This window comes from Ixodes scapularis, unplaced genomic scaffold (genome assembly GCF_016920785.2).
Source record: "Ixodes scapularis isolate PalLabHiFi unplaced genomic scaffold, ASM1692078v2 ptg003032l_1__unscaffolded, whole genome shotgun sequence".
NCBI classification, from domain to species: Eukaryota; Metazoa; Arthropoda; class Arachnida; order Ixodida; family Ixodidae; genus Ixodes; species Ixodes scapularis.
Genome location: NW_024610290.1, coordinates 174637 through 195976, shown reverse-complemented (window position 1 = coordinate 195976; position 21340 = coordinate 174637). Strand labels below are relative to the sequence as shown.

Genomic DNA, 21340 nt, shown 5'->3' with positions numbered 1-21340 from the left:
CCGACAAAAGTAAGTTTCTCGTTCGTTGGAAGATCAGTTTTGCTAAATACGCGGGAAAAACTAAATGGAATTGGTGTCAGAATAGAAACAGAATGACTACCGAAAGCGGGAAAGTCAGTTGGCAGTGCCTGCGTGACGGAATATTTGATTTTCGTGCGCGTCTGTCGCTTCCCTCTAGGTGTTTGACGGGGCTTCGGTCGCGATGTTGGACCCCTTTGGCACGAATATTTCAACTACAATCACTGGCAGGGTGAGAACGGCAGGGAGAAGCTTCAGTTCCTCCAGCACTAGCTTCCAACCTTCGACAGGGTTTCTATCTCGCGAGCGTTTACGTGCAGCCACATCGCAGCGAAGGGCAACGGAGACGTGCTGGAGCTCGGCCGTTCACTAGGGGCGCCCTGCCTGCCTTTTCACTTTGTCAGCATACTTCTAGCTAGGGGAGGGGCTTTTGGGGGTTGCGAGTGCAGCTTTCTTCTGCCGTGTGTGTTTCTTAATCGCTGTTCACGTTTTTTTAGCTGTTTATAGCCATCATGTACGACGCTATAATATATAGACATGCATCCCCCCCCTCCCAAACAACACACACAAGGAATGCACTTCCAAACCGCCTCAACCAGCCAGCCAGCCAGCCAATACCCCCCCCCCCCCCCCCCCCCCCCCCAAATAAAAAGAAAGCCTGATTACGTTTGTACTTGCTAGAGGCAATAATAGTTTCTATTCGTGTCGATTTTCCGCTGATCACACCAAAGATCTTATATTATTGATTTATTTTTCAGTGGGGGCGGTTCAGTTGTGATTCCGCCAACGTCAGCGAGGATCTGCAGCGTGCACTTCGTGAACACCTGCAAGGACAACGCTGAGGCTCATCCTGCAACAAGTTACTAGACGAGATGCCAGCTGAGGTGTTTAATAAAGACTAAATGCAGGGAACCTACCAACCCTGTAATTGCTCGTGAAAGATTCTTAGTTAATTTAAATTAATTTTCACTCCCTCGCTCGAAGATACAGGTGACCTTTGTTCATCTATTTTGCATTCTCTATATGTGCCTGGTTCTTAGCCTGTTAAAAGTATCGTTAGTTGATTGGCAACTTCTGTAGTCTCTTTCGTCTTCGAGTTGCACGTTTTGGTTTAGTCTGTACCCCAAGATTCAATATAGCTTGGCTAAAGATGGATAAGCTTAGGTGACGACTGCTTTCTCACGAACTGGGAGACATCTTTCTCACAAAATCCGTCTCGTCTCATCATAATCAACGATATTGAAAAACAAATTTCGCATAGTCTGCACAGCCTAAAATTTCAGCTTTTAAAAGTATTGCCCGGATAATACGGTACATTCCTGGAAACGCTCGAAAACATGCCAACATGCCACGAAAGAAACTTTATTCAGTGAAGCAGCAATTAAACACTTGCAGGCATGGATTATTTTTCCAGAAAATAAAAATTGATCTACTAATGACAACCTATCATGTGTCACTGGTGTTTTCTTTGCTACACAACATTTTCCTCCTAAAATGTCCCACACAGTAAAGTATGAATCAAGCCCCCACCCAATATTTGAAAATCTTGCATGTGGACTGGACAACTTGCACCTGAAAGAGAAATGAAGTTTTTTTTTATAAATCCATCCAACTGAACATTGTAACGAAAATTCGACTAAAATTATGTGCAGTCACATGCATAGCAGACATTTATGCTGGAGATTTAGTCTAGGCTAGCCTCGTTTCGTTTTCAACTGCTTTGCCGCTCTTTCTGACAGAATCTCGCTGCACATTATTGCTCAAACTCGCAGAAAAAGTACCATTAATCAGCAGGAGCAGGTCCCCAGTAACTGCAACCTATGCCTCAGTGAAGTGGGACAAAAAAACCTGGTAATAAATCTACAAGGCCTTTGTTCAGGTCGTGCCCTGTCGTTTTAGTTCCCTACTGCTGAGGCAGGCTGATGAGGACGCGTGTTCAACAATACTAATAAAATTACGAGCGTCGGCACAATGCTCGCACCGGTCCGCGACTCCAGCCCAGCGAGGACCTGCAGTCTCAACTGTAGGCGGGGGACTTATCTCTTCCCGGAATTATCACCCTATGCCCGCACGATCCCCGACACGTTAATATTTCTTCGACGTGGGTGAGCCCGAAAAGCTATCCCACTCGTAGCCTCTAGTGCGAGAACGTAGTCTGCCGGTGGTTCAGCGACCGAAAAATAGTATCCCGACGTCGTCTAACAGGACTCACGAGAACAGTGGTTCATTGTGATTAGTAATCTTAAAGGCACAATGTTATTACAGCGCAAAATTTAAACAAGGGACGCTCACCTGTAAAGTTATCTCGTAGACGCCGCACGGCCGGCACGGCCGTACTTGCGAGGCGGACCCGACTCGTTGGCGGGGAAATCAACCGCTTTCTCGGTGGAAGATGCGTGTTATTGAAGCTTCTCTATCGTTTCTTGATTCATCATGAGAAATAATTCTCGCACGCTTTCTATCCCTCTCTAAATCCTCACTGTACGCTCGAAACACCTGCGACGCTAATGCAACGCTACGAACACGACCGACGCTACACGACCATGTGTTGTACTGCGGTGGCGCTACCATCGCAATTTCGAAGCGCCCCCTGGTTGGGCGAATCGATTCTATTGGTCTGATTTTATAACTTCACTTTAAATTATGCGACCTTTTTTGTTGAGTGATAAATGAAAACTGATACTCTTGTGTTATACTTGTTTAGCGTGGTTAATAACGATTGGTATCACGTGACCCAAACACTGCAGAGTAACTCTACTTAGAGCACTATATAGCTCCTACGGAGCAGAGTAGCGCAATCCTTTGAACTCCGTGTTTTGCCGACAACATGGCCGACAGAGCGGCTCGGCGCGAGTCACGTGGTACTCAGGGTTCCAGGAGGCGGCCCGCCCTATGGGAGAATACATGGAGATCGATACAACACGGCTGACTAAAAAATGAACGGCGAGTTCACACTTTTCAAAACTAGCCTGTCGTGAAGTTAGTAAAGCACTCAACACTTTATCAAAGTTTTAATAATATCGGATGCGTGTGCAAATTTTGAGAAGGCAATTTCCGAGGCAATGGCGTTTGAAGCAGACGATTTTTGCTCGCAGCGGAGATGGGCTTTTCGGGTTGGCCAGAGCGGGTCACGTGACTGGTGTGACGTCGCCGTGTCGTCTGCTGCATGATGCCGCTCAAGCAATTTTTAAAAAAAAGTCAGGTCCTTTCGGGGCACAAAACTTAGCGCAAATTATTCTAAAATGTTCCATTATTATGTCAAAAACGATTGCCATTCCGTACATTCCCACATTACTGAAGAAACAACGATTTTCTCACGTTCTCCATGCATTTCTGACCGCAGTTGGAACCTCCGGGCGTTCGCCGCTAGTCGCCGAGAGGCGGCGTTCTAGATTGCGCTACTCTGCTCCGAAGGAGCTATATAGTGCTCTAACTCTACTAACCCTAAGCCTAAGCACTGCAGACACGGCAGACACCGCAGGCACTGGGGTCATGACACCCGAGTAAACAAACGCACTCACCTAATCCTCGCTCTCGTATCCCGCGGCCAAAGATGGCTGTAATTTCGAGCTGTCACAGGCTGGCCTCTATGAGCGCTCTCCGTTGAAATACTCGGCCGAGAGCTGCACCGGATTCTTGCATTCGATCAGGTGAGAAACTATCTTTGTTGTGCATGATTTATTGCGTTCATATTCTCGCCCTCGGTTCGACGACTGGAGCAATCTCAACATCGATCTATCGGTTCGCTTTGCTCCAATGGTGCCCGCATCTTTCCCAATACAAAACATTCCCGCTGCTTGATATGCTTCGGTAGTATCGAAAACGAAGCGAACGGCCTCCCAGCTTTTTATAAGATGACTGGAGCGTGCCGAGCGGCCGTTTCAGCTTTGTGTTCTGGTTTTCGTTGTCTAGTTGGGTGTGTTTAATGACTAAAAAGAAAGAGCGCACTTTTATTACTGTTTTCCCGCTCCTCAGCCCAACGCTCCGTTGATGCAAACAGCTGTTTGTGTAAGAGTTCTCGTGGACGTCATACAAAACCATACTGCAGAGTCCTGCCGTAAACATACGCTCTCCCAACTCCCTCCTCCCCAACCTAAAAAAGAAAGAAAATACATTACATAGCTCGTCGCTCCAAGTTTCAGCAAACTGTGTCTCAAGTAAAGGAAATTAACGAATTGATTTCACGTTTAACCGTAACTATATTGAGGTTGAATTCTAAATTAGTCGGCCCGCCTTTTTTGGCCCCAGAAACTGCTTAGTCACCTGTGTACGAGAGAGGCTAGGTTGGACATTTACATGCACATTTTAGAAGGTCACGAAAGCGAACTGATGGCGTCTGATTGTTGGAACCAATTGCCTCCACCAATCAGACGCCATTACGTCATTTCCGTGACTTTTTAAAACCTACATGTAAATGTTCAAAGTAGTCCCCAGAGTTCCGTTTAAAGAAATACTACAACGAAATTTCGGCGCTTATTTTTTGGTCTATATGTCCAAAAGAGCAGTATTACATCGAACACACCAATCTCTTGTTAAAAAAGTCACAAATGGAATTTTAAGACGAATTAAATGATTAGCAAAGGACACCTGGTGGGTGTCGCTAACGCCTCGTTTGTAACACCCGTCTAGGAACCTTGAGAGGTAATGACGGTAACTGTCTCGCCTTTGGCCATGACGAGAGAAGAAGGGAAGGAGGAACTCCCCTGTTCCCGAGAATCCCTTTTGTGTGACCCAGAAGTCGTTATTGTCCCTCTACAAGATTATAGAAGATTAATTCGTCACTCAAAATTCATACAAAAGCAGTCACCTCGGTAGCTGGAACGACTAGGCCATCCTCTCGACGTCAGTCTCTCCGTAGCTTTGCTCGTCCCGAGACGAACTACGTCACGATTGCGTTGGATATCGCATGGTCTCCGCTGGCTGTTCTCCGAATGCTTGCCAGAGGGCCGTTTAGAACGAAAAATACAGCCACCAGGCTCAAGAAACAAACGTGCGATTGTCGTGTGCGGATATTCAACCTATTTTTGAACACGACGGGTATATTTCAAATTTTGTTAAAGTATCCCCTTAGGGGCCCCACAGGGAATTTTTTTACTGGTTTTTAATTTGCACCGAACCTGAGCGCACTGAACGTAGTAATTTAATGAAACCTCTCTTTTCTCGAATTTTCCTGTATTTTAAAAGGTATAGGCAAATTAAAATTACAAAAACAAGAAAAAAAAAACCTGCTTCATGACGTCCTTGGTTGCTTGAGTTGCCGTGAACTAGAAGAGGGGTAGTGAGCTCAGCGAGCGGTCACAGCTGCCGAACTCTGTCGACGGCTCGAGAGGGCGCCACTAAAGCATGTTCTGGCTAGGCTGTATGAAGCGGGCAGACGGGGCGGCTCGCATTGCATTTGCTGCGCGATTAAACACTAATTCGGCATGACCTTCATTGGCCACAAATGACAGCAAACACGGGGTCAAGATCAGTTCAGAACGGGAGCCACTTCGACATGCCATACCACCAAAGGGCCAAACCGCAAGCCAAAGCTGCTCGCCGAAGGCCTTGAAAACGCTCTGAACCGGTCGAATCCTCCAGTTCGTACGACTGCAGCGCCACCGCGTACATCTGGGACCTTTCTACGCTGGCCGCTCGTTTATGCCTAATCCCACTACACCTTTCTAGTATGCGCCGCCTTTTCCACCGCTTGGCGGCGGGTGTGTTGACGGGTTTTTTTTGTTACTGTACTTTCTAAACTGCATTTGCTTCTTTTCTGATCTAAAATAGTGAGCAAAAATTACTTTTATAAATAATTGAGATGGTTTGCGTCACTTATATTTTGTATTTCAACAAAAAAGAAGCTTTTAGCGGCTTTGACTAGTAGTAAGCCCAGGACCTAAGACGTCGCATATCGTGCGCTTTCCACACCGCAGGTCGCCCATATAGGTGGAGGAGGTTTCCGCGTCATCCGGTTAAAATATGACGCACTGATATTTAGTTACTCTCTCTGTGCCTGCTGGCTTGCCCAAACCCTGAGGGACGTGGAAACCGCAGAAAAGGTAGACGCTTAGATATGATTGCAGGGCTTTTTTAAGTGAGCAAAACATAGCCTCGGAAAAAAATTGTTATTTTCTTGTTAAACGTGCCTTAGCTGGACTTATTTGACTCGTAACGGTGTGTCCTCCCAAAATCATGCTCGTGGGTGATCAGCTAAAAATATTCATGAAACAGGTTGGTTACCGACCAAAAATCAAAATTTTCAGTCTCAAGCGTTCTCTCACGAAGATACTATGACCAGACGAAACAGCTAATTGCACCATCATCAGTTATGAAAGTTACAAAACTTGAGAAAACTTTATTTTTGACTGCAGAGTGGTCGAGTGAAGGCCTGTCCATACAGGATACTGGAAAAACCGTAAGGCAATGTGACTTTGTCAGAAATCGTGGAAGTTGAAGCATCCGACAGTCCGATGTCTGTTAGAACAGCACCGAGCAAGCGTCACGATTTTCCTCCTCGCTTCCGCCGCCTTTCGGTGGCCTCCATGCTCGTCAGGCTTGACGTCGCGAGCCAACTGCCAATGCTGTCTGTCCGTTCCGCCGGGCCCTCGTATCTTTGGTCATGTTCCAAAATTTACTACATCTTACTCCAGGGTAACGGTTTTGTACTTTTGTGTTCGAAAGCCTCCCCGTGTCCAGCGTCACTCTATCCACGTTACTATGCGGCACGACCCGCTGCAGAGTAGCTCAGACCTATTTGGGCCAGATTTCGGACACAGCCCTTCCCCATTTGGACACGCCTTTACTGTTCAGAATGAGAATTTCTTTCCGATTCCTGTCCCCCTGCACACTCTCCTTGCTTTCCGCCTTGCTTTGGCTGCTCATGCATGCTCCAAGCTCACGAGACACTCAAGCACCGTCGAAGGTCGGAAGGTGGCGCTGGAGGCAACTGAAGTGCCACCCTGCCGATCTTGTCAGTAAATATGGAGCATGGTGTCCGTCGAGGAACCGCTTGGTTACCGACCATATTTTCTAGACTAAGTTCGGCAGACCATACGGGCTATACAGAAATTGGTTCTTTCAAGATTTTTCATTCTGATGAGGTGCGACGGAATTTGAGAATGGCAGATTTTGTTGATGGTGATTTTCTGTACGATACTAGCTTCTTTGCAAGCTTATAAAGCGAACGTTTTTCGAGATGGGCCGTCTCGGACCAACTTTTACATACGCAGTGCACGCCGGGTACGGGCAACTTACGGAAAAACTCGTTATTTCGAGCAGAAATTGGTTTGTGCGGACTACAGCCCGGAAGATACAGTATATCTTCTGCCACGGAGTTGTGTCTTTGCGGAGAGGAGTGAAGAAAGCCAAATCGAAATCACTGGATTGGTGCGGGAGAATAGGACGCCTCAAGCTTCGGTTCTCGGTGCTGATTGTTAAAGAGGGACCAGCAGAAATATTCTTCCGCCTGGCGGAAAGTCCTCCTCGCCCTCTTTTTTGCCCTTTCCCTTTTGTCTAACTGCTTGGCGAGGCAGGGAGGAAGGTTGGAAGGTTCCCTGTTGTACCGGCTTCTTCTAAGAGGATAAGCCTAGGATAAGCAGGATTTTTGGCCCCTCGCAAATCCTAGCCTTCCGGGGTAATGCATTACGAAGCTGGAAGGCTGCACCCTGGCAGTCACCTATTTGAGTTGTCAAAATTGTTTGGCTGTAGCCTGTGGCAAAGTAAATGCTTACTGGAATGCTGTGATGCATCCCCACACCAATTGAACATACTTTTCATGCTTATTCTCGCTTTCTCAAATAAGGAGTGCAGAATGCAGGGGCAAGATGTGGTGGTTTTACTATCTAACAATGATTTATATGTTTCCAAAACATTTAGCATCCTCAAAACGCCAGCCTATCACGCTCAAACCTGCCTCAAATGGTGATATGATGGAAAAGATAAATGTGTACCAGGTGCGGGCATCTTAGCGGATCTCTGTTTTCGTAGGGCGCGCACAAATTATTCTGTGCCTAACGGCTGTTTCACATGCTGCGATTCTCGTCCGAAATCAGTGCGATTTCCAGTAAATATACTACCGGAGTCGCGCTGTCGCAGCAGCTCTGTGGCTTGTTTCCACAAAGTTGGTGTTTTGTCACAGAGTCCGTGCTATCGCTTGCTCGTCAACCAGCCGTTAATTAGCCAGCTTTCATCTGTGATTGCTACGTATTCAAAATAAATTTAGACACCTGAAAGCTTTTGGTTGGATGCTTAATTATTATAAATTTCTAGTTACGCATTGTATTCGTAAAACATCTGTGTTTATTAAGACGTTTTTGTTGTATTTTAGGCAAAGTCAAATGCGACGCAACCGTGTCCAAAGAGCCGTCCGCGTCGACAAGAATTGCGCGGTTGTTGGAGCATGTGAAACCAAACATTGTGATCGCACTCGCTGCGTTGCCTGTCGCACCGATTTTTTTCACAATCGCTGCATGTGAAACAGGCTTTACTCACAGGATGTGATGGCCAACGAAATGTGGATGAAATGTATATCTATACATCCCAACAACCACATGAGTTGAAAGGGCAACAAGGGTGGGTGTCGATGTTAGGAAGTTTTAGTGGATCGTTTGCAGCTCTTTGATAATGGCCGATTCACATGACAGACTAATCCGCGGACGGATTGATCGCGTGACGACAAGTCCGCGGTTTGTCCGTCTCCCAAGCGCGTCCACATGAGGGAGACGACGAGCAGACGCCAGCGAGTACGGACCAAACCTGTTTGCCACCCTACAGTGACACGAAACTTCAACATTGCACAGCGGCACCGTTGTCCAAGAGAGAAATCAATGTTTGCTACCGCGATAATGAATTGTACGCCACTGTTACGTACAGATCGAGACAAAACACCGTGATAGGCTTCGCGAGAAGCGCCACTAGCTTGACTAACCCGAGGCATGACTGTGACACAGTCATAGTCCTGCTCGAGAAGGGTTCGGCGTAAAAGCGACGAAGTTCTGGGCTAGCGGAGGGGCGTTTGGAGATGCCTTCATGCACTCCGCGCTCGTGCACAACAATCAAGTACACCACAGCCACAAGAAAGGTCTTGCTCGGTGAAAGGTCGATTGGACGTGCAAGAATTATAGAGCATGCTAGACGAGTTTTGACGGGAACTTCTTGAGATGAACCCGGAGAAGTACCGGAACCAGCGTCGCTCAGCCGGACAAAATTTCTCCAGTTTCTTTCATGCGTGGAACCAAGAATTGCACGACAAAATGAACCAGCAAACATACAAAACACAACGGTGCGCCAGTTTTGTTTTAACCGCCCTCCCCCCTCTCTCCACCCCCCCCCCCCCCAAGAAAAAACAAAACAGCTACAAGAAATTATTGTACCATTGCCATACTAAATGCTTTTCAAGTTAATCTCCCACCAAAAATCTTTAAGTGAAAAGGTGCTCAACTTTATCAGTCCGCGGGCGAGGCGCGGATCGCAGGAATCGGCTATGGTCACGTGGAACATGGTCCGCGAAGAAAATTAGAAATTTGGTTCGTCCTATGATTCGGCTCTAACCATACCCCACAACGATATATAAGCTAGCCTTGCTGTGAGCATTCATTATGGAGTACGGATATTGGAGCGGAAAACACAATAGGGAGTTTTCATAGATTGCTTTCGCGGCCCCGCTACGCTTTCCGCAACCCGCTACGATACCCGGAACTCGGTCAAGGCTATCGGCTGCGCGCAGACGCAGCAGCGGCTACTTCGTTGCTTAGAGGAGGGGGAAGTGCAGTCTACGAAAACTCCCTAATAGTATTCAGTTTTCGTATATCGTTTCCGCTGTCCCGCAGCATTTTCCACAACCTGCTATGAGATCGGAGACTCTGCAGGCAAGGCTAGCGCCGCACATGCACAGTAGTGCCGTCTTCGTTCCACAGAGCGTAACGGAGGCGGAAAGACTGCCTGGGAGGACTCCCTATTAAAGCCCCTATTGGGGAGTTCAGGGTGTCGTGTTATTGTTCAACCTTCCTTGTTTCGGTACTATAGCACGGGCTGCCACTTCAAAGTATTCTTCGGAGTCTTCAAAAAACTACAGCAAATGCAACATTTTTTTTTTATCATGTCACGGGACCATAGTTTGACATTGTAAAAGCATTATAGGTACACTCCTCCACGCAGTTTGCACGAACAAACTACTGCCGGTTTTTAACGTTTTTTATTTCTCTTTAGAAGTTAATTACGTTTAGAAAACGGTGTTATGTGAGTATATATTAGTGATGCAAAACTATCGATAAATTGACAATCGATACTATCGATAGTTCTTTTCCAAAACTATCGATAGTGTCTCAGAACTATCGTTAGTCGACTATCGATAGTACTATTGATAGTTTTTCTATGGTCGAATATCGGTCGTACTATCGATAGCTTTTCGATAGTGGACTATCGATAGTCAGAACTCTGGCGACTATCGATACTATCGATAGTGCTATCAATAGCTTTGCACCGCTCTAGTCCGTTTCAACTCAAGAAGGTAGAGCGAGGGTAAGACGGGCCGGGGAGGAGGAAGCAGACGGAACGCTAAAGGGAGAAGGAGGTTTCCCCCTCTCTTCTCCAGCATTCCGTCTGCTTCCTCCTCCACGGCCCATCTTACCCTCGCCCTACCTCAGCTCCCTTTCTCCTCTCCTTGCCCAAACTCCCGTCCTCACCCTCACTGAAAGCTGAACCAAAGTTAGGATGATAATTGCCTGGGCTAGTTGGTGTCGCATTTAAAAAAAAATAATAAAGCATCAAAAAAAAAAAAAAAAGAGGGAGCGACATAAACTACTAGTGTCGCAAAACTATCGATAGTAAATCGTCGACAATACCATTGATAGCTTTCCGATAGTCGATTAATGATAGTTTTTGGATAGTCGACTATCGATAGTACTGTCCAAAGCTTTTGGACAGTCGACAATCAATAGTACTATCCACAGCTTTTCGATAGTCGACTATCGATAGTACTATTGATAGTTTTTCGATAGTTGACTATTGATAGTTGACTATCGATAGTCGACTATCAATAGTGCTATCGATAGTTTTTTTACTATCGATAGTCAGATTTCTGGCGGCTATCGATACTATCCATAGTACTACTATTCATAGGTTTGCACCACCAGTATATATACAACCTAAGTGGTAGATCTTAGTGCTAGACAGTACATTGCTGCGGAAAAATAGCAAAAAGTGCCGACGTTGTGTTCGCACTAACATTGTCGTGTAATGTACGCATACCTCTACAAGATCAAAGCAAATAAATAAATTTATCTTACAAAAAAATATTTTTTTTATAGCTGGAATGTTATTTTTATATAAGCAATTCTGCAAACAGTGTCAAATCGCTTGACGTAGATACTAACCCTAAACAAGCAGTGAAAGAGCGTTCCCGCAAAATGTCTATTTGGCGTAATGGAGGTTTTGTTCAAATGTTTGAGAAATAGACTTGTCTCTTACTTTGCGTGACACAGCTAGCCCGAACATAAAATTGCAATTTAAATGCAAGGGTCATGCAAATTTTAGTGTACAGGAACCAACTGATGCAACGTAATTTGATGACCAACAGCAGCATTCTTTGCCGAATCGCTTGTTTAGAAATGACAAATATGAGCTATAAAAAAAAACTTTTTTTTGTGTGTGTGCTAATTTTACTGACTTACTCTGCCTGCACTGATAGTGTAACGGTATGCGTACATTACGCCACACTGGTAGCGCCTACGACATATCTGCGCTTTTTGCTTTTTTCCCCAGCTATGTGTTGCCTAGTTCGAAGGTCTACCGCTTAGGTTGGATACTCGCATTAACAGTTTTCTAAACATCATATACTTCTCACAAGAAAAGGCGGAGGAGAAAAATTTCGAATAGTTTGTTCGTGCAAACTTCGTGGCACAGTGTACGTATATTTTTAAAATGTCAAATTACTATCTTGTTTCATGTTACAACAAAAATGAGCCCCAAAGAATTATTGGAAGTGGTAGCCCACCTATAGCACCGATACAAGCAACATTGAATGATAACAGGACACGCTAAGCTTCCCAATAGGAGTTTAATATTGTGTTTCCTTTTCCGATAGCTGTGCTCAATCAAGAATGGTCATAGCAAACATTGCTTATATATTGTTGTGACGTACGGTTTTTGAAAGCTAAGAACGAACCCCTAAAACTTCCCTAATATTGACACTCACCCTTGCTGCTCTTTCAGCTCATGTGGTTGTTAGGATGTGTAAATATAAATTACATCCACATTTCGTTGGCGATCATATCCTGCAAGCTAGGCACACAATAATTTATGCGCACTGTACGAAAACAAAGATTCGCTAAGGTGCCAGCGCCTGGTAGACATTCATTTTTCCCATTGTTTCCCATTTCAGGAAGGTTTGAGCGTGATAGGCTGGCTTTTTGAGAATGCTGGATGTTTTGTGAACTTTTAAATCATGCTCACATATTGAAACCACCACATCCCGCACATCATTTGAGAAACCGAGAATAAGCATGAAAAGTATGTTCAATTGGTGTGGGGATGCATCGCAGCTTTCCTTTAAGCGTTTACTTTGCCACAGGCTGCAGCCAAACAACTTTGACAGCTCAAATGGGTGACTGCCAGGGCGAAGCCTTCCAGCTTCAAAATGCATTCTCCCGGAGGGCTAGGCTTTGCGAGGGTTCAAAAATCCTTCTTACCCTAGGCTTATCCTCTCAGAAGAAGCCGATACAAAAGGGGACCTTTCCCCTGCCTCGCCATACAGTTAGACAAGAGGAAAAGAGAAAAAAAAGAGGGCGAGGAGGACTTTCCGCCAGGTGGAAGAATATTTTTGCAGGTTCCTCTTTAAGCAAGTTGGTGCTGAATTTGAGAAGGCATGTTAGCACTTGAAAACAGGGACTAAAAGAGCAGAACTGGACACCACTGTACGCTAACTTTGGACTCTTTATTCACGGTAAAAGAGGAAACTGTACATTGTGCCACCACACCACTCCAATCCGGTGCCACCTGGCGCTTTCAAGATTGCAATCTTAGTTCCTTGGCCATTTCATGCCAAAGGAGACGCTGCAATTTTTTAGAACGCAGCTCTTAGGCGCCCGTTTCCGGGTTGAGCGGCGTCGGCATATTTGTGCGTTGCATTATGGATGTTTCCCATAATGGCATTGCACATGCCGTCACAAGGGTAACATTTTCCAGATAAATTTGTCTGGAAAATTTTCCCACTAAATTTCACACCAAATCTAGCGGGAAAATTTTTTCCTCGTGACATCACGTGACACGCATGCTAAATTTAGCAGAAACTTTTCCGCTAAATGTAGCAAGGAAATTAATGTCACGTCACCTCAACACCAATTCAGTTTCTGCGCTAAATTTAGCGGGAAAATTTTTGCTATATTTTTCTGCTAAATTTAGCGGGGAAATATTTCCCTGCTTAATTAAGCAGGGAAATTTTTGCTTGATTTAGCGGGAAATTTGCGAAAATTTCCCACTAAATGGGAGTGGAAGGGCAGGAGGGGCATACCCTCCCCTCTGTACCCTCCCTTCCTCCTCTTCAAGAGCTGCACTCTAATTTGGCATTACAGAAAATTGTAAACGTCTTTCATATTTTTAAAGCAGTGGCTGTTAGTGCTCCTTCTCGGCAAAAGATGCTCATGTATGAATGCAAAACCCTACTCTGCAACACACGCACTGCTTCACTTTCTCCGTCATTCCTTACATATGCACGCCAACTGTGACAAGGCTCTCTCTCACTAACCGCCCCCCTCTCTCCCCTCTAGGCCGTCGCTGTTTCGAAAAACCCACGTGATCACGGGAAGAGCGCTCTTCACTTCCCCATCATTCCCCCTACATCCACGTACCCTCTGGTGACACCCTCCCTTCTTCCCCCGCCCCCAGACCTCCGGCAGCCGCCGTTGCGAAATACCCACGTAGTCATGCCGTGCGGGCACACCCCCTAGCCTCCCCATTGCCGCCGCCCAGGTTCCATTTTCGTGTGCTCCCCGTGCCTCTGCAGAAGAGCTCACGTACATACTTTTGCTTCTTCCATTGCAGTTGCGGCAAAAAGAAAAAGCACATCTCGTGTCCTTCTTTAACACATGCAACATCTCACACATTTGTTCCACCTAAGCAAACATCTCCTCACACACATCTCCTACACCAATTCCACTGGAAGCAAAGAACCCATTGTAAACATTGTACAGCACACTGGCTGAAGGAAAATCTCCTTCAACATGCCTTTCCTTAGGGCAGAAGCTACCGCTGTCAATCACAGTACACTTTCGGCAGTCGTTTTACTTTTTTATTTCCTGCTCCGCGTTCCTTGCTGTGCACTATAGGCTTGCAGCTTTCTTTTTTTCTTGATCGCCGCTATCAAATTTGATGAAAATAAATTCAATGATTATTATTATTAATATTGTTATGATAACCTCCGCTTGTTAATATCTCGCAACTTCTTCCTTCATCAGCCTCAAGAAGGCCACCTTTAGTTTTGCACAGATGCCATACACTCAAGGATGGGTAGATGTTAATGGCTGTACCTTTTATAACGGGCGATACCTTGCACCACCTAGCCTAAAAACTAATATGAAATACAGTTTTTTTCTTTTCACATTTTTAAACCAATTTTCTTTTCTGCATTTTATTTTTTTAACTATCATCAGGCAGCGTGGGATATCTCCAGGGTGACCTTTAAGAAATTGGGTGAAGAGAAAACAAAAAAATCACCCACCTCTTTTTTCCCCTGGCAAGGGAGTCGCCAGTTTCCCTCTGGTCAAGCCTGGTCAGCGTTACCCCAACACCAAACTTGCTAGAAGTTAGGATTGAAACTTCGGGATGAAGCCACGTGGGAGATAGTCCCGGTTTTTCTCTGTCCCTCCCATCCCCCAGCTGTGCTAGTTAAAAAATGACGATCGTGGTCAAAGTGGCCAGACCGAATTTTGAAAGGGTCTATTTCGCGACAAATGAGCGACCGCCAAACTCTGACCGGTGCCCTCAGGACGGGCGGGGAGCGAGCGGCGGCATGGCGGCCAAGCCCCTGGTGCTGCGGGTGAAGAGCCAGCAGGGTCACTTCCGTCTGGACACCCTGACCGGAGAGAGCACGGTGGAAGAGCTCAAGGCCTGCCTGTTCAGCCTGACGGGCATCCCACCCCCGGCCCTGCGCGTGCTGGCCGACTTCCCGCCCCGGCCCCTGGACTGCTCCGACGAGCTCCGCCAGCTGGGTTCTTTCCCGGTCCGCTCCGGGGACACCCTTATCGTCGAGGAGCAGGTGACGCCCGCCTTGCACTCTTGCGGGGAAAGGCCCTTGGAGTGCCCACAGTCTTCACTGTTGGGGGAAATAGGGAATGTTAGGGAAGTCCCTGAATTCTCTCTAATCCTTAAAGGGGCACTCAAGTGCTTTTTGTGGAAGCTTGTTTTTGATGACATATTGTTTGTTGGGCTTTTGTCAGTATTAATTACCAGTTCTAAATGAATGGGGGGAAAGGCGCTCACCCTTTTGTTTCCACCACCACTATAAAATTTGACCATTGAAAATAGTTAACTACGCAGAGATTCTGAATGTTACTATGATGCGCGTTGTGCATTTTATTTTGAAAAAAACGTCTAGTCTTTGGGTGTAGGAGACGTAATACAGCAATTATTGTTTGAAAATGCCATCCAACGGCTCCTGGTGTCATTCCAAAAGGCAGAAAAATGGGCGTGTCATGATCTTGATGAAATTTTTAATGGGAAAATTGGCTGGCCCATGAGCGTAATTTCAGGTTTTAATGCGAAAGCATTGAGTGTCCCTTTGAGTGAGCTGTTGCATCTGTTTGAAGCATGCCAAACGGCATTTTCAATCCTATCTCCAGGTGAAGCCAACTCCCAGCTATGAAACCACACGAAGAGCCTAGTTTCCCCGATCCCAAAGGAGTGGAGTAAAGCTGATGGATTTCGCCTTTAATTCCATTGGCTGGCGCGCACCGACTAGGCTTCCATTGGCCGCTGCACGCGTCAGTTTCAATGACTGCCGCCCCATGGCACTGCGTGTCCGTGCCGTGATTGCGCCCGTAACACGAAGCGTCCAACTTCAAGGCCAGAGCTGTGAGGAGAGCTGGGAGAGCGCGCGCACGGCCGACACAGATGCGGCGCAAGCGAAACACGGGAGCGGAAGAACAACACGCGTGCGGTCACATTCACAACCTGTAAGAAGTGCTTAGGCGTACCTCGAGCCTTTTTTTAGGATGCTTAGAGCCCGTAGATTGAGTTGGAGTCATAAATAGACGCTGTCCAGTTCGGCTTGAGTGCTCCTTTAATATTGCTGAGATATCCGCATATTCAACTGTCTCTTGACGACCTGTTTGCAGATGAATGCGGCTAGGAGAATGCGACTCCCGTCTTACACTCGTGCTGGTAAAGCTGGTTTGAGGGCTTGGGAATGTCACGGCTTTTGGGGACAAATGAGGAATGTCAACAAAGACCCCGAATTCCCTCCGTGCCCTCGAATCCCTGGTCTATTTACAAAAACGATTGTATAGGCCCGGACCAGTTTGCTAGGGAATGCAGGCTAGGGAACGCGGCTACTCCTCTTGGTGGGTATGAAAGGTCCTGAGGTTGCATGATCAGGTTCAGGGGGAAGAAGTACCGTAAAAAGTATTTTATGGTAATGCCGCCCGCAACTGTTTTGCAAATGGCGTCGGCAAGGACGTAGCCGTCGATCCACGATAGTAGGCATAATCAATGACTCCCATTGGTTGCGATTTGGGAACGGATGCAACTACAAGCTCGTTAAAGAAAGCAAGGGGATGGAGATGGTCTCGGAATGCACATGCTGCCCCATCAGTATCACGTCGTACTGCGGAAACATGCAGTCTCGCCGTAGCCTCCCAATGGATGTAATCTCGACGAAGTCGGAACTTCTCGCACTCTTAAAGATAGACGAGCTCAACGAGCTGAGCAGTGCGTAGAGCTACTCGCCGCAAATGCCGGCCGCCATGTTTGTTGTCGCTTGAAAAAAGTAGAAAGGGCAGTTTTGGGATATTTTTGAAAATAGTGACCATACCTAGATAATTTGTTTGTGAATTATAAAAGTGTGCTGAACAAAAAACTGTTGCAGCACGGAGAAACAAGTTTACGACCAACATTCCCCGTGGCAATCGTCTCTCCAGCCAGTGAGAGATATAAGCACTAGGCAGGGCTTAAAGCGAGCTGCAACGTCCACGTTCTCCACTAAATTACGTCTGACAATGTAAATGTTGGGCAAGAGTTCTTTTTGTGGTTAATGTTTGTCAATTATGTGTTCCAACCAGGGCCTTTAAAGGGCAACTCCGCTCAATCCCGAAAAATGTAGGCTTACTTGTGATTCCATTTCACAAAGCACTACTAAACAGCTCTACGGCTTCGGATTTGGGAAATGTGGAATATTATTTGTGTAATCCTAATTTAAGCATCAGCTGATACCGAAACCGAAACTTCGGTTGCTGCAAGCAACATTGGTCTCGCATCGTCAGAGTCATGGCCAGGTCATGTCGAACCACGTGGTCTTGTGACGTCCGGGAGGCGAGGGGCAGGATACGCGATGCGGGCAGATCGCTTCACATGGCGTAGACGGTGATGACCCGGGGGAGAGGGGGAAAGGGAGAAGACAAGAGAGGACAAGGGGAGTGGAGAAACAGACCGATAAGCGCGCAGGGCAGCGCAAACTAGCGCATCCGCGTTACGGTGGTCACGTGAACGCCGTTCAGCCAACACCGGGAGGAGAAACTCATGACGTCATAGTTCAATTTCGCTCTGAGAAGTAAAAACAAATGAAACGTGAGAAGGACGTAGTCATGTCTCTGACGTAGTGGCTCAACGTTGGCCGCTCCAACTCCATCACATTGACTGCGCTGACGATTGTGCCTCACGTCGCACGCTAGAGTTGGCAGATTTCGGTGACTTGGCTGATTTGAAAGTTTGCTGGCCAGTTTATTAAATATATAGACGGAATTGGATCATAATATTTGACATGGGGTCTTCCTATATGATACTGAAAAGGGCTACATAGTTTTCTAAATGTCACAAATGAAGCAGAATTGCCCTTTAAAACAAAAAATTATTTTTTAATTTCAGTGTTTTTTAAAAATGAAGTTTGAGGAAGTGCATCCCCAAAATTCACTATGAGATGATAAATTTGCCAGTCTTAGTACACGTGCATTTTGAATGCAGCAACCATGAAAATCTGCATTCTTGCAAGACCCTTAGCAACTACACACAATGGTTGTGCAGCACGAGCTTGTGTTCCGCTAGGTACTTTGATGGGTACCTCCCTGCACCCCCGAAACCTGTCACGTGGTATAGAAATCACTCGCACCCGCCGGGAGGAATAGCCACATTCACCAGCAAATTGCCGCAGAGTCCATTTGTCAGTGTGGCCATCTCTCTCTATGGCTGAAATGGCCGCAAAAGAAATTTTCTGGTCACATGACCGGCTTGAAGGGCCAAAAAGTACATAGCCTTCCAGCCAATTCTGCTCAAACAACTAAGGGAGAGACACTACCAGAAAGAAACATTTTTTTTCAGCAAGGAAAGTTTATTTTGTAAAATGCCTCATATACATCTGCCAACATCTAGAGAGTATCCTAGAAAGTTTCATTTGTTTACAGTGTATAGTTACTTTTTTATAAATTATTTTCAGTGCACCAATGCTAAAGAAAAGGTAGAGGTCACCTTCCTGTTTATTGCAATTCCTGCTCGTGTGCTCCAATTCTTAAAGGCACAACAATAATTGGACACTATCGAGACAAGACGACTCGCGAAATCTTGGAAGCACATTGCATCAACAGCCTGGGGGACTGCTGTGTTAGCCACCCATCAGTGACACTATTACAAGCTGAAACCTTGTTTTTAGATTGGACTTTGGGGCAAAGACATTATAGTTAAATGGTGTTATGTCACGTGTGACACGCACTGCATGCCCTGCGTGTCTTTCAGATCGTCCTTTTCTTCTTCCTTTGTGTATAAATTCAGTTGCGAGTCAGCGCTTGTGTGTTGTGCATGTTCCTTTTCTCTGTCCTTGCCTTTGTGTGCGCTGTTCTGTTCATCATGTTGATTCCAGCGTAGTTTGTCCCGTGAATCTGAATATCATGTTCATTTTCCCCGAAGATGTAACTAAATGCGAGAAAACACGAAAAGCCTCCGACCAGTCGTTATGTCGCAAGAGGATTTTTTGACCGCCAAGCACGTGTTGCTCAAGGGCCGCGCGTGCAATCGCAAGCATGCCAGGTGTATATTCCCCTGCAGTGGCACCAGTCGTGACGTGTTCTTTTGCCCTTTTTAAAGATAGCAAGAGTGGTCGTGCATAGCTTTGATAGGTGCTGAAGATGCGCGAGAGCGGAGGTTCCTAAAACTGTTTTTGTGCCGCCATGCTCTGGGAAGGAGGGCCTTCAGCGGTACTTCGAAAATGATTTTCTGCAGCCTCCATGCACCAAATTAAAAGATATTTTCGATATTCGAGATCCTGGAGATCGAATGAAGAGGATTTAAGTGTGTTTCCTCAAATATAATACTGCTTCATCCTCCTTTTAAGCACTGTTTTAGTGGGTATGGGCCGCTCGATCCCCAGGGCCGGTTTGCTCATCTTGCAGCCGCGGACGCGGCTGCGGCCAGGAGGGATTTTTACATCATGTGACCAGCTCCATGGGGACAAGGAAGCACCTAGCGTGCCTGCCTAATGGCGGAGAGATCCGCATCGCTTCAAGCACAGAAGCCTGATTTCGCTCGCAGAAACTAATTGCAGAGACTTTCAACTGGAGTCTAATTGACCGCCCCTTTATACTGTAGGAGCGGCAGGTAAAATTACGGCCAGGGAGGGCAAATAGGAGCCAGAATAAAGAAAAAACCACATGAGATAAAAGCGGTAGCAGTATTTTTATATATCTCCGCCGGCGCCGCGCCTCGCGCCTTCTGTTGTGGTCGAGAGGTTGAAGCGCCGGTACTTGTCGTCGAGGCGTGAAGGTTCCGGGTTCAAATCGCGCTAGGGACTTCTTTTTTTTTTTTTGGATTTTGCGCGTGTCTTATTTTTAACTGTGATCCTTTTTTGGAAGTCATCCACTAGCACTACTGCGCCTTACACGCTTTTACTGTTAGTCCCACCTGCTCAATCGAAACACCGGGAAGAAGAAAAAAAAAGATCAACGCAAGTTAATGCGCTAATACAATCATTTCATTATGTTCATTAAAAGGAAGCTAAGGTAACAGCCTCGGTATGGCTTTCACACAAACGGAGGCGAAACAAGCATCCTTCCCCCAGCATTTACAATTTTATCTTTTTTCAAATAACACTCTTGCTACGATTCCTTTCAATAACAAGAGACGCCTATTTAGGACTAATAAAAACTGCAGTTGTAGCAATTTAAAAAAATCCAAAAAACAAGCAAAAAAAAAAAAAGACTAGCAGTTGTGGATACATTGATTGAGCGAAATCCTACAGGCAAGGCAGCAGGTCAAACGTCTGAGAAAGTAGTAGAACCGAAATAAAAGAGATCATACTTTTACTTGCATGGAATGAGATAAAAAGTATATTTATACTCTTTACATTTTGTTGTGGCAATCGTTTTGTAATATTAACACGTTACTTGTTGAATTTTAGTTGGAATAGCAGACGATCACGATCAAATGCAAAAATGAATCAGGCGTCGACCATCGCAAACCCTCTCTCTCATGCAAACACCTAAAATGACTTTGTATCAACAAATGGAATTAATTATAATTAACTCATTGGTGCCTGTCCATAAGCTAAACAGTATGTGCATTATTGTTTAGAAGACCCGTGAGCTTTCGAACAACTTTATTGAATCAATACTTAGGCAGGGAGGGGTTCCTTAGCCTCCATTTGAGGCAGATAGGGGCTCCTTCAAATAGAAGAGTTTGAAGACACCTGGCTTAGAGTATCGACGCTTAATTCTTTGCTTTTCTTGAGGTGCCACCATTTTGGTGCAGAGTAAGAACGGCTGCAGTTGGCGGTTTAGTTGCTCTATGCAGTGTACGTGTCACCTTGACAGAAAATTGGCGGCTCTCTATTTCGACCTACCAGTCAAACCTTCGTGTGCAGAACTTCAATGAGCGGTGGGTTTCGCAATGTTTCCTTATTGGCACACTCTGATTAATCCCAACATCCCGTGGCGTGGTCACACTACGTCATGGCGTCGGGTAGTGACGTTAGCTAATGTAGTGTAACACCGTGGCTCGACACCCAACGTAGTCGCTGACACAAGGAGAAGGAGGTCTTTCGGTTTTCCCGTCTCTAGAGCAAGCTTTCTGCCTTGGATAACGATTTGGAGTCTCGTAAGAACACTGTAGCATGCTCTGCGAAGAATACAGTGATGGAAGTGCTGCACCA

The 21340-nt window shown here is 46.0% G+C and overlaps 1 protein-coding gene across 1 annotated transcript in view; it reads left to right on the top strand.

Moving 5' to 3' along the window:
- Window positions 1-3558: 3558 nt before the first annotated feature.
- LOC115314892 (ubiquitin thioesterase OTU1) overlaps window positions 3559-21340 on the top strand; it is a 43477-nt gene continuing 25695 nt past the window's right edge. Inside the window, exons 1-2 of the mRNA XM_029974000.4 lie at window positions 3559-3668; window positions 14981-15250. Of these exons, the coding sequence (XP_029829860.1) occupies window positions 15005-15250 (246 nt within the window). The 5' untranslated portion in view covers window positions 3559-3668; window positions 14981-15004. The remainder of the gene's footprint in view (window positions 3669-14980; window positions 15251-21340) is intronic.